At 35.4% G+C, this 13,696-nt stretch overlaps 1 protein-coding gene across 3 annotated transcripts in view; it reads left to right on the forward strand.

The window, feature by feature from the left end:
- EML5 (EMAP like 5) overlaps window positions 1-13,696 on the forward strand; it is a 128,503-nt gene that overhangs the window by 14,595 nt on the left and 100,212 nt on the right. For all 3 annotated transcript variants that reach the window (XM_064512207.1, XM_064512208.1, XM_064512209.1), the window contains exon 2: window positions 10,999-11,158. In XM_064512207.1, coding sequence (XP_064368277.1) covers window positions 10,999-11,158 — 160 coding nt within the window. The remainder of the gene's footprint in view (window positions 1-10,998; window positions 11,159-13,696) is intronic.

A 13,696-nucleotide genomic window follows, 5' to 3' on the forward strand; every position in this document is an offset into this window, starting at 1 on the left:
TCAGCAAAAAAAAAAATTCCTTTTTTAACTCCCATCAAAGTCCAAGTTCTTATTGCTTAAATATGCATGGAGTCATCTTTGACAAATATTTTTGAGGGTTCTCTTTTCTCTTTGGATGTATCTTAGTGTTGTTTCTCCATGGAGGAAAGCATTGTTTTGCATGAGAATGATATTTCTATCATGAAAATCAGTGGATTAATATAAAAGCAGTAATAACTCCTCCTGAGCTCTGAGTTGAAATGCTTCTTTTCCTGAAATGAGGTAAGCCATTTTGTTCACAAGCAAAATTTATTTTAGACAGTTCAAATATTAACAGTATTACTAGGTGTTAAGACAGGTTTGTGGAAATAAAGGAAACTTAAATATACACTTCAGATTTATTCGAAGAGATTTCTCTGTGTTCCATTCAGCTAACATACTGTTGGGATGCATACCCAATCTCAGAGCCAGTCCTCAGTAAATCTTCGCTTAGGCACAGGTTGCACTGAAAGGAATCCTAATTTTAATATGTAGTGGTTGGGATTTGCGGTTATCACGAGAGGACGCTGGAGCTGACCCTAGAGTTCTGTTCGGGTTCAGACCTTTCTCTTCACACAGATTGCTGTGATCTGTAGCTTGCAGTGGATGACTCTCTAATTCAGATTCGAGAAACAAATGTTTGTCTAACATTTGATGGAAGTAGAGCCGTAGTGAGGGCAATGAGAGCAGCATGATGCCTTCACAGTGCCTTGTTCTCCCTAGCCTGGAGATCCAGGCCAAAAGGATAATCTGCACCTTCTTCCCCAAGGACTCTCTATGGCTCTGGGTAAAAGTTACTGTACTTGTACAGGGTGATGGGGAACCTTGCTTCTACAAAAGAAGTTTTTCTAAGGAGGTTTTCGAGAAAAGTTCAAAGATCTTGTTACCATTTATAGTACTGAATTCACTAGAATTTAATTCCAGTTTTCAAAATCCCAACTTGTCTCTGAAGGTAGTCAGAGCCTGGAGGATGCTGGTAGAAAGAACACAACTCTAAGGAGCTAGAGGAAGTGATGTGGTAAAGCCAGTTAAGAATTACACTGTTTATCTTCCATTAATATGTCTTAGCAGACAAATTCTTGTAGATCTGAATTGAAATAAAAAACTACCTGTCTTAAGATTGCTGTAACTACTGTTTTGTTTTCCCACCTCGTTAAATCATTTAAAATCCTGTGTGCTTCTGAACTGCATTTTTCCAGCCATGTTACATTCTAGCAATCTTAATCAATGCAGATTTGACCTAAATTTGTTGAATAAATCAGGCTCTTAGAGGTGACTTGAATGTTTTGATGTATACTTTACATAGTAATTTAATGCTGCAGCATCCTTTGGGCTTCATAGTTTTAAAAAAATAAAAAAGATTATTAAACCAGGACTTTAATAAGAAGAAAGAAATTTGTTTATTCTAAAGCAGTCCTCTAAAACTGGTTGAAATAGCTGTTTGAAAGGATATTATAGACATTGTCAAAATAAAGCAAAAATAAATGAGCCAGCTGATGAGCAGTATTACTTAGAGGGACGTTTTTATAGAGAGGATTAATATGATTCTTAAATTATTATAAGCCTGTGTTTCCTAGATATATGCTGAAGATATTTACATCACTGACTTTATGTAAGAGTCAAGAGCTACTGTTAATTGTAGAATGCTTATATGCATGTTGAAATATATTAGATATAGGGTAGATAGCTTGGTTAGTGAAGGTGTTCAGTTTAGGATGAAAATATGCTCTAATTCTAGGGGTTAAATTTCTTATGTGGAAAAAAAAAATTCAAATTATCAGACTTTCTTGAAATTCCCTGCCACTCCTCACCCCTCAAAATAACTTGTCCAAAGAATTAGTGCTGTAAATTTGGGGAGAATAATGTGTTGAATTGAACAAAGTGATTGACTTTATAGCACCACAGGTTGTACTTCCATTCAGCCAGATCTATGACAGATAACACACAGGAAAATATTTCTTTTTATATTGTGTTGACTATTGGGTGTGTTACATTTAAAAAATTTTTTTTGTGCCCTCATACAAGCTATATCATGTTAAATATTTGACATAAAATTATACGTAAACAGAATGCTTAATTAGGGTGAAGAATTCAACTGAACCAGGAATGGAAGAGAAATAAAATTGTAGCAAATGACAGACCTAACAGTAAAGCAAATGTGTCCAAGCTAAAAATGATGATTACAAAGTGCCCATAATTACAGTAAAATCATTATGATCTCATTCCTAACTCATACTTTCCACTTTTGATTACATATTCTATTTTGTCTTTAACAGAATTGGAATATGAAGTTTGTAGATATGACACAGTTTTATAAAGATATTCTGAAAGACAAGATGAAAGAGTTGTTTTATTTCTTTGCATGTTTCTGTTCATGTAGTGCTGTTTTTGTGGCTAAAACTGCTGTGATATAATGTTGTAAATAATAGTAACTCTACAATTTTCTTAATTATACAGTAGCTTATGTTAATAGAAAGGCTCCTGAAAATGCCAGGCTGTGATACAGATACATGGAAACATTATGCCTACACACAGATACTCCTATACAATTTTCTAAAATTAACTGGAAAAAAATAACTAAGGGTAGAAATCACTTAAAAACATCTAAGCAATTTAGTCATTTGAAGGTGAGTGTGGACTTTGTCATTAGACTGATGACATGAGATGTCTCATTTTTTTATCAAGACAGCACGGACATAGAATGACGTTAATTTTACGTTTTGGTTAGCTGGCAGCTATATAAACCTCCTCCTGACTTTTAGAACCATGTTAATCCTCGTTCTCTGTTTATAATCCCTCTACAAGAGCAAGCAAGGTGAACGATGCTTTAGCTTAGCTCAGGAAGAAATCTAGGGATATGCAGTCACCAAAGGAACGATGCTTTAGCTTAGCTCAGGAAGAAATCTAGGGATATGCAGTCACCAAAGTTGGCCAGATAAAGGATGTCTCAGTGCTCCTTTCTACTCTAACCCTAACTTGGTTTGTAATAAGATAGACTTCGTTGAAGCATGGCATATTATGCTTATGTTGGCTTATTTCATTAGCAACTCTGCCTTTGCTTGCTTCCCACCATTCCTTATTTTAAGCCAAGTGCTAATTTTATCAAGGTGACCTGTATAAAAGAAAAACCTTTCAAAAGTTCATGCTAATTACTCCATTACTCCATTCCTGGATATTCAAATGATAAGATATCCCATATTCAAATAAGTTATTCGTAATATGGCCCAGAGGAGAGAAGAATAAAATGTTGTTTAATCTACATGACTTGTTTGGAAAAGTGAAAGAAAATTGTATAATACACAATTTTTTTCTTTATAATATTAGAAGATCTGGTATAATTTTCAAAAAGAGTAGAAGGAAAATTAATCTAGTAGTTTAAAAAGTACTGCAAATAAGTTCTGGAAAGGAAACAAACAGTAATGACAATATGAGGTTTGTAACAGTCTTCTGAGATACTTTGAGAAAATGTGGTTTGAATGTTGTACCATGATAACGAAATTTTTAAGAACACACAAATTTTGAATGTCACGCATGTTTATTTAGTTAGCTCATAAAGTTGGGAGCATCCAAAGTTTTTTTTTCTGGAAAATATCTATGCTTTGAAAATTTTCTGGCTAACATATTTGGAGTGAACACATCTTTGACCTTAAATCTTTTATTCTGTGTATTTCTAATTCTACAAGTAGTGCAATGAGTTTTCTTGCACTGAAAAATGAGGGCAGTTATAACTGTGATAATGATTTCTGTCTTTCAGTTTCCCTTTCTCCCTGTATTTCATTGTAAACATAATTTGAAATTAAATTTGAAATTCTGTGGCTACAGCATGATAATCTTTTACTTGCATTAATTAAGTAGTTCCTTAGATTGTCACCTGGTTAGAATGGGAGATCACTATTTTCAGTTTAATTCTGTAGTGCCTCAATTTTTAGCTACAATCATTTCGTGGATTAGTATAATTTCACCAAATATATTTGAGAGTGAAGAACTGGTTTCTAACTTTGTAACTGACAGATTACTGACCATATTATTTAATAATGTTTGCTGATTTGGTAAGGGATGTCCTTAGGTCATCACAGTATTTGACCCAGAGGAGCTGAATAGCTGGATTGCCTCAGTCTTTTAAGCTATTGACAGTTGACTGCGGTACCTCTTCTTTGCCCACATCTTGTTCTTTTGCATTCCTTTTTTATTTTCTTCTTTTTTTACTGCTGTTATTGGGTGTGGGGGATGTTTGTCAGTTTATGCCTAACAATGATTTAAAGAATGAGTCAAAGTCATTGCATTGTTTCACAAGGAAAGAACAAACTTGGATTTTTTTAGGTGTATTCCATTCCTTGGTTACCTTCAGGCTTTAGTAGGTCACATTGTTGTACCAGCTGTTATTATAATCAGAAAAAAGATATTGCTTCTTTTGTATGAATAGTTACCAGAAGACAATGGGACATTGTTTTAGCAAATTATTCTCCAAAACTTTTTTGGAGTATGTGATATTTCAGACTTCTCTGAGATCAATATTTGCAGAGATTTATTAAAGAGAAATTCAAATAAATTTGTAGCTTTCTTCTCCAAGGAACATGTGTAAAAAGAAATTTTTAAATGTTAAATGTTAAAAAGAAATTTAAGTGTCAAGATCACATACAGTATTTGTTTTAAAAAAAAACAACACTACCATCAAAACGTGAATTCTCCTGTCTGCGCTAGCAAAATCATTCATATTTCAAAAGAAGATTTGGAACAGATAAAAGGCCAAAGAGATCTTTATTTTTAACATTCTTTAGGTTGCTTATAAATACGCCTGCGGGCAAAGGAAGTGAAGTTTTGGCTCCACCATCCTGTTAGAGTATTTTGGGGGTCGGTTGAGCCTGTAAATGACAACATGTCTGTGGACCGTGTGAGCGTTTCCTGTGAACTAGATTTTCGCCCGTACTTCTTTTGCTGTATGGCTTCCGTCAGTATGGGCCTAGACTTTTGAATTCTCTTGCATTGCTTGTTTGAATGTTATGCAAATGGGCAGCCACAATCAGTAGTTATAAGCTACCAAAATGTGAGAGGAGGAAACCCCTTTGCAACACGTTTTCTGAGAACAGTTAATATCACCATGTAGCGAGTGTGTGTTGGAGTTGGTTATTTCAATAAATAATAAATAAAAAGAGCGTCCTCAAGAATATGCATAGGTTCATATGAAAGTGTCAAGACCCAGATAAGCTCTTGTTGATGGAGTAAATTGAGGACAAATTTCCAGGTGCTTTCAGAGAGAGAATAATTTTTTGTCAGTCTAGAAAAGATGCCCCAAGAAGAGCATAGTACCTTACTTTATTCATTGGGAATGCAAAATAAGCAAAATTTTAAATCAGACTTTACAAAAGCTATTTAAGATTTTGACATTTAGGATAAATAAAGAACTGTCCTCCAATTTTTTTGTTGCTTGGAAGCGTGCAGATTTTTAACCAGAGCTGTTTGGAATTCGGTTTGTTCAACATTGTATGCATTGGTTGGAGTGCTTACTGCTCTCTAAAATTATGTTCAACAGATTAAGATCTTTATGAGTTTTCACTGTAAATCTAAATGATCCTTTTCTTAGTCATCTCCTCAGCAAATTGAATAGTCAAAATGGCCCTTGCTTTTTCTAGATAGATCTGAAAACTATATATGTGGAAGATCTGCCTCTCAAAGTGAGAACCTGTTGGCAGTGTTGAAAATATGATGTCTTTTCCAATTAAAATTATAATAAAAGCTATTTTAGTGTATTTCTTATCTTAAAAAAATACTTCCTCTATAAAAAATTACATTCCAGAAAAAAAATCTGAAATTTGATACACTTTTACCAAAAATAGAAAAATCAAACTTTTAGTCTATTATCTTGTAAAATTCAATATTGGAAAGCTGCTTGTTGCAATTTCCTCTTGTCTGTCATGGATCTCCTGTATTTTATTCTCAGCTGGTCTGGGCAAGAGAGCATCAAAGTTTCTGGAATATCTGGATGGAGACCTTTGCTTTTATAAGAGAATGGAGAACACAGTGTCTAAAACTGTAGTTTTCAAAGCTGATGCCTTGCTATTTTAATTTTCTGAAATTATTTCAGAATAAACTTGAAAATGGAAATTCTGATAGGTGCTTTTTGCTATGTATTAATGTATTATTTTTTTAGCGGATGACAAGTATAGTCTGCAGGTAATGGACCTACTAGACTCTTCTGACTAGTTCTATGTTAGTCTCAACTCTTAGTTCTTGTTAACATAAAAATATTCAGATCTGGTAGGGTGAGAATTTGGAGCAGTATTGAGAGAAACTGCAGTTGAGAATAATTACTATACAGTTTCAGTGATTCTTTTTTTCCACCCTAATTCTGAACAGTTTATCAGTCTCTCTTACTTTAAAGTTGTATGCTTATACTATTTAAGAAGTCTTCAAAAAGCTGGTGCTATGACGGTAAGTATATGGAAGATCCATATGCATATAGAGATGCTCCTTGATGGATACTGTGGTGGGGTTTTTTTGTTTTTTTTTTTCCTCCTATGGGAAATACATGTGTCCATCTATTTAAATTTTGATAAGAAAAGTTTGCTGAACTCTTACAGCTCTTCCTGCTATAATAACTTATATGGTTTGACAGAAATGATGTGCAGTTTCTCTTGCCATTCTTTTTGGGGAAACATGGCAACAAATAAGAGAATATCCACAAGTAAACAGAAGAAGTATCTTTAAAACTTCTGTGAACATTTAATGAAAAGATTTTTCTGTATTTTGTCATAGAAGCAATTTCACGCTTGAAATTAATTGTTAGTTGACAGATAGCTGAGGTGCTGTTATTTTATTGCAGTATTCTTTTTTGCATTTTTACTGGTGCCCTAGTTTTATGAAGCTTAGGAGTAGTCACATGAAAGTATTCTCAGATTTTCATCTGATATTGTTGCTAAGGAAACATCATCTTTAATACTGTATCCTTGTCTGCAGCCTGTCTGTATTAATCAGTGCCTGTTAATGCTCAGGACAAAACAAAAAGAATGGAAAAATGCTGATTTCTTTTATTATAAAAAGAGTCTATCGTATAATGTTCTTCCTCTGGATCCCTTGCCACTAAAAATCTAATACAAATTAGAAGGTCACATCCATGTCTCTGTTTTCATCCTAAACAGACACAGTGTTTACAGCTTTTATACTTTTTTTTCAAGAGGAAGGCATTAATAATTTCAAATAGTTTCAAAGCCACATATGCCTTTTGGATGTATTCATTCAGCTCTGCCTCTTCAGAGGTACTACGTTAGATCCAATGTCTGCTCTAGGAGAGGCCTGGTCGTAAAGGCTGGAGGCAGGCAAGAAGGCCTGCAGAACTTGTCTTATTAGGAATATTTGTTTCCTTTTTTGGATAGGTGGTGATTTCTCATTCATTGACTTAGTCATCCCTCAGTGAAGAGGAAAGAAATCAGATGCAATTTTACAGTCTAGCTATATAGGCTGGATGCAAGCACAGTGTCAGCAGTCTAATCCGGATAGGTCATCCCAGTGTTCGTTATCAGGACAGTAAAAAGAACGGGTATGACTGCAGAACTTTCTTATTTCACTAAGCAGTCCTCTCCTTTTCTTCTCTATATGGGAAGAAATGCAAAAAAGTCTGTGTGAGGATAACGTGTTGAAGTCCATAGAGCCCACACCAGCAGCTTTTGCAGCTGGAGTGGTGTCCTGGAGATTCCCAGCAGGGGCATCCGGAGAGAACATACGCTCATTGTTTGATCCTGTTAACTGCATGACATCCATGAGTCAAAGTGGTTGCTGGATAGCAAACTTTTATGGTTATCCTTTCTCAAGCATCCATTCTATTTGTATTCTTTTTCCTTTCTGCCACAAGAAGCTGTGTATAGTGCATTGCACAAAGAGTGTTCTAATACTGGAAATTCCTGAACCTGTGAACTGTATTAATGCTTTTATTCTGCAGGTTAGACCAAGATATGATATTTTGGTATTAATGTCTGTGTATGTAAGGACTGCTTAACTGTTCATACTCTAACAAAGGAAAGAACACACAAGGGTCTCCAGGTCTCTTAAAATTAGAGTCTAGTTTCTGAGCTTTGATCAGTACTCAAGATTTAAGACCTGGAACTCTACATAGTGCCACATGAATGAGATAAGTAGTCAGGATTTGAATATTAAGGAGGAGCATCTCCCAGCTATCCTGATAGCCACAGCCAGTGAGATAAAATACTTGCAAGTAATACTTTAACCTGTCCTTTACTTCGTAGTGTGAAACAAATGGTGAAGGAAAGTGCTTGCAGGAGATCGTTGAATCTACAATATTGTCTGTTGTGATTAAAATACAGGCTTTGGATCCTAGTTTGTGCTTCACGATCCCATATCAAGGTAGAGCTTGAGCTTGTTGTTTAAGGAAGTATTTTGTATCATGATACAGCATGAACTAATACTGTGATATTATTAACTTGTAATTTATTACTTGCCATTTATTAATTAGAAGGAGGGGAACAGGATTTTGTGTGTTTATTTAATATGCTTAGAATGGAGTTAGTTGCGAAATTTGGTTCTAGGATATAATTTTTTCCTCATTGTAGTGTCTGTGTTAGACTTCCTTTGCCTTCCCTTATAGCATGGGCTATGACTCACTTCTTGAAATTATCCATGCTTTTTCATTTATCAAATTCTGTGGGATTGCAGGTTCCTAAGTCTTTGGTGGCCTTTACAAGGGTTGTCCCTTCTGTCTCTGATGCATTGCATTGTTTGTGGGTTTTGGACTTTAGTTACAAGGTGCTGGGAAGTGTTTTGTAAGGTATAATGTCCAGGGTATTCTTGCATGTGTGTGTCCAGAGTGACACCAGGGAGCTTTTCGAACAAATTGTCTAACAAATTTGCAGTTGTGGGGTGGTAACCCTAATCTATTCATCCCTTCTAGTATTTCTGGGTTCCTGTGATTCATTTGCCTGAAATGGCACAATGCACTAACAGCAGAGCTAACTAGGGATTGAAGAGTCCTGACGTCAAGTTCCATGAATCAGTCAGCTTTATTTTTACTTTTTCCTCTTAGTTTCAATCTCTGACTTTATTCTTTGCTTAGTCTCTTCTTTCTCCTTTTTACACTTTATTGTCCATCTGGCCTTTGTCTCCCACTTCATGGTGTCTTTGTAAAAATCAGATCCTTTTGAATGTAGCGTTTTCTCCTGCTTCAGGTGCTTTTACTATTTCCCCATACGTACACAATCTGCCTGTGCATGCTCTGGGAAGGGATGTGCAGGTTTTGGTGAGGACTAGGTAGCGGTGCTAGAGAGAAATGTGATAGGTTTTGTTTGCCCATTCCTTTTTGCACTCTTCTTTAGTTATGAAGTTGCTGTATCAAATAAAGAAGGAATGATAGACCAGAGAAACAACTGGTACTGAGGAGAAACGAAGTGGGGAAATGTTGGTTGTTTGATCCCAGTACCAAGGATAATGCAGAGTAGCAAGGAAGAGGACTTCCCAAAGAAAAGCTGCAAGATGCAGAGTCTTTACATTTTGTAGAACCTTTGAGGGTTAAAAGGTACTCCTCTCTTTACAGTTGTGCATGTGGAATTTGTCATGCAATAGCAACCATCCAAAACACTATGTTATAGTAGAAAAATACAGAAGTATGTGGCATGGTATAGCATGACTTACTGAAATACTAAGTAAAATCCAGTGCAGTTGTGTCTAACTCTTTTTGTACATAAAAGTATATATACAATCTTTTGAATTTGATCTTTTTCTGGTCATTTCCTGATCACTTTATCCTCCCTATTTCCACTATGTATATAGACTCCCCTTTTCTTCACCCTTTGAAGCTTCATTTATCAAAATCTATGTTCAGGTGTCAGATCTTACTATCGTTGCAAAGTGCTTCACCCCTCTTCTTTCCAAGTAATGTTAAGGAGACAAATGCATATACTATGTGTTCATGGTTCAGCCCTCCAGTCTCCCAAGATTGTTCCTCTACGATTTGTTTGGGGGGGGGCGACACAATTAACTTAACAAATTTAAATAGTCACCTTTCAAAAGCTTGTCTTCCTGTCTCACGTGTGACGTTTCTCAGATCACTTTGGCTTGTTGTATCTAGTTTGTGTAGAATTTTGTCGAATACATAGGTTGGTTTTCTATTAGAATGTGTTCTTCTTTCTTTCCCGTATTATAACGTATGAATCAAGAGACCTCATGTCCTCTCTTGCAGCTTACTTGCATAAACAAAACAAAAAAACTGTCTTAATGACTAACATGCTCTTTAGCTTGGTCCCTGATTTGACAAAAAAACTGAGAATGTCTTCTGTGGACTTTGACAGACTGAAATATCGACCCTAAGAAAATTTCTACAATGTTAGCAATGTGAAAAGTAAATAATTATTGGAAATCAGCTATCTCAAATTGTTCTGTAGTAAAATTAAGACATTTAGGATGATCTTCATCTCACTTAACTTGAGCCATCTAGTCTGAACTAATGATGCTTTGGCTTGCTGCACAGTCAGTGGACAGCCTTCAGAAGGCTATTCAGTCCTGTCATGAAAAGGCCATCAAAGAATATTTGGAATAAAATGCCTCTGGAGATGTATCTCTCTCTCTGTTGACAGCTATACACAACTTTAGTTCCATATCCTTTGTCGTTGTATTTTCAAATGTCATATGGCAAGAAAGAGAAAATAGATATTTTTTAGTGCATGAAAATCTGGCTTAATTTAATAAATTGTGTATTTTGGAACAGAAGGATAATGAATATTGGAGAGTTTGATTGGAGAAAGGCTTGAAGATTCAAACTGGAGAAAGGTGGGGATATGGACTGTATTAAAGGAAGTTTTACAGCTATTGTGAAATCTGTGATATAAGATAACATGTTAATATCTACTATATATATAATAATGAAAAATATTGTAAAGTAATTTTTAAGGAGTAATATTAACCCAGAAAACAGACAAATGCAAAAAGTTTTGTGCAAAAACATTTTTGTGTTTTAAATGGTTTACTTTTTTTTGGCAGCCTGGCTTTGCATCCTGAGCGTGTGTTGGTGGCAACAGGTCAAGTTGGAAAAGAACCATATATCTGTGTGTGGGACTCATACACTGTGCAAACTGTATCTGTTCTGAAAGATGTTCACACACATGGTATAGCTTGCTTGGCTTTTGATTTAGATGGTCAGGTATGTAATTAACATTCTTTTTTCAAACACTTAAGAAACTGTGTATCTGTCAGAAGTCTTTTTTTGTAGCTTTTTCTTTTTTAAGGAAATGTATTGACTCAGGTTTTATCTGCTTATTCTCAGGTCCAGAAAAATGTTGGAGTTAGTAGTGACTGACAAATTTTTACATTTGGCAAGAAAAGTGTAACTTCAAAAGAGATTTGAATGAAGATGAGGTGATAGGGAGATTCTTCAAGGTACAGTCAGGCCCAGGGAGGCTGTAAAACCATCCCCTCCCCCTCCCCCTCCCCCTCCCCCTCCCCCTCCCCCTCCCCCTCCCCCTCCCCCTCCCCCTCCCCCTCCCCCTCCCCCTCCCCCTCCCCCTCCCCCTCCCCCTGGTGTCTCATTAGAAATGAGAAATACGTATTAGTTGAGCAGTTGAAGAGGTACTAGCTAGGGAAGTCCTTCCTGTAGTAGTGCTTGCCTGGTCTTACGCAGCACTTCTTCCCTTCCCACTTAGCCCTGCCATATGATCCTCAGATTTAGCTGTATTCCCAGTTCCCCCTGCTTGCCAAAAAGGGCAATTTCTATTATTTGTTACTGTGCTTCCAAGTGAAGATTTAATGTTGGAGACACCAGTTGCTGTCCTCACTATGATATGAAGTGGAGTGATATTGAACATAAGTAACGGAAAGCCTGGTTTTAAGTGTTGGTTTTGTTAAAACATCCTGAAATTATTGTAGGGAAGTTTTGAGTTTGTCATAATGATTTACAAGTTTTATGCTTTAGACTACTTGCTTTTTACAGCTTTTCAGAGTCAATTGCTTTTAGAACATCATTTCTAGTTGGCGGTGATGTGTTTGTCTATGCCATTCTTGTCTGTATAAACCCTTGTCTCAGTTCCTCACATGAACAGCCTTCATAGTTGAAGGTCAAAGTTTACCTAAGATTGTTTGTTGAAGTCCCTTCACAATTAAACTTTCTTAGAAAGAGATCAGGTATTTCCTGTGTGTATTGGAGAGATTTGACTGTAGATGTGTGATTTGTTCTAGGAGTATCCGTGGATCTTAAGTACTGATTTTTATACTTAGAGCCATAAATGGACAGAATCTGGACTGTCTGCTTATCTCAGCATTTCTGTATGATCACTCTTTTCAAAACATTTGTTAGAATTCTGTGTTCTCAAAGGGAAGCTGGATATAGGTTTTTCAAAATCTGTGTCATCAGAATTGCCTCCATATTGGAATACAGTAAAACATAATCTAGACCAGAAAGATCTGCAAAATGTTTTTTTATATCTTGCCAGCCCTTTTAAATCCAGATTTTTTGGTTCTTAGGAGAAACTGAAAACATCATTTAATCTCACTTTTTGAGAAGTGAATGTTTCAGCTTATATCTGGTAAGGCATCACACAAAATGTGATGCGTATTTAGTAATTGTAGAACTAGCCTGCTTTTATTCCTCTCCTTCGGAAGCAGGACTTCAATTGACTTGTTTGGAAGTATAGCTAGGCTTGAAACTGATGTTCTTTCTGAGGACGCTTTCTCAGGTGGAACAGAAAAGTTGGACTTTGGAGCATCAGAGAACTTTGAGTTAACATTAGTAAATAAGAAATATGTAGATCACTTGCTTTTAACTTTTTTTCTTGTTCTTCCCATGATCTTTGAACTTTTCAGACAGTAAAGAAATAGTATTATTGGAAGTAGATTTCTGTATTTGATGGAAAGTTTTGATTATATCTGAGGTTCATTTTTATTTTTTTCAAGCTCACTTTGATCTACATAGAAATTAAAACTAAATTTTCCTGAATTTGTATAAGTATTAGCTATTGAACAGAGAAAAAACTGTATCAGAAAGATTTGCAATTCTTTCATCTCTCAATTAAGATGTCGCAGTTCGTGAATAAACAATAAAATGACTTCACTTCCATAAAAAAGATTACTACACAACTTCATTTCGTATAGTTTTTAATACTGCTAAAATTTTTGTGTTAAGAATTTATGTAGCACAAATAATATTTTCATTGATTAATGGATGTAATAAAAGTGGACTGTTAGCTATTCTGATCAATGATTTGTGTAAAGAAATTTTTGCAGTATATCTTCACAGATGAGAATAAGATCTTAAGGCTTAGAGAGCATAGGAAGATCTTAAACTTTCTTTTCTATATTTCCTTGGAACAATCTTTTGGTCTCTTCTGGTTTTATAGTTTAATTGGCTTCAGACTCTTTCTGCATATGAGTATACTTGATGAAATCCTTTAGAGAAAGTTTGGGGCCTTGTTGGATTCTGGTTAGGTAAAGGATTCAGACAGAGTTATTCATGCATGTTTCAAAGATTCAAACAAAAGACTCTTTCAACCTTTAACTATTTTAAATCTTTTATTTGTTGTAGGAATTTTGAAGAAAATCTTTTTTCTTTGTATCTCCTGAACTTTTAAAATAAATACTGAGGTTTTGCAAGTTACATGTGATTAAATGTAAACACAAATAGTTTCATTAACTTCAGTGATATTATTCCTTTTTTCTGTAAATTTGTCCAGATTGGTGCTTGCCATAT

The sequence above is a fragment of the Dromaius novaehollandiae genome, chromosome 5 (genome assembly GCF_036370855.1).
Source record: "Dromaius novaehollandiae isolate bDroNov1 chromosome 5, bDroNov1.hap1, whole genome shotgun sequence".
Lineage (NCBI taxonomy): Eukaryota > Metazoa > Chordata > Aves > Casuariiformes > Dromaiidae > Dromaius > Dromaius novaehollandiae.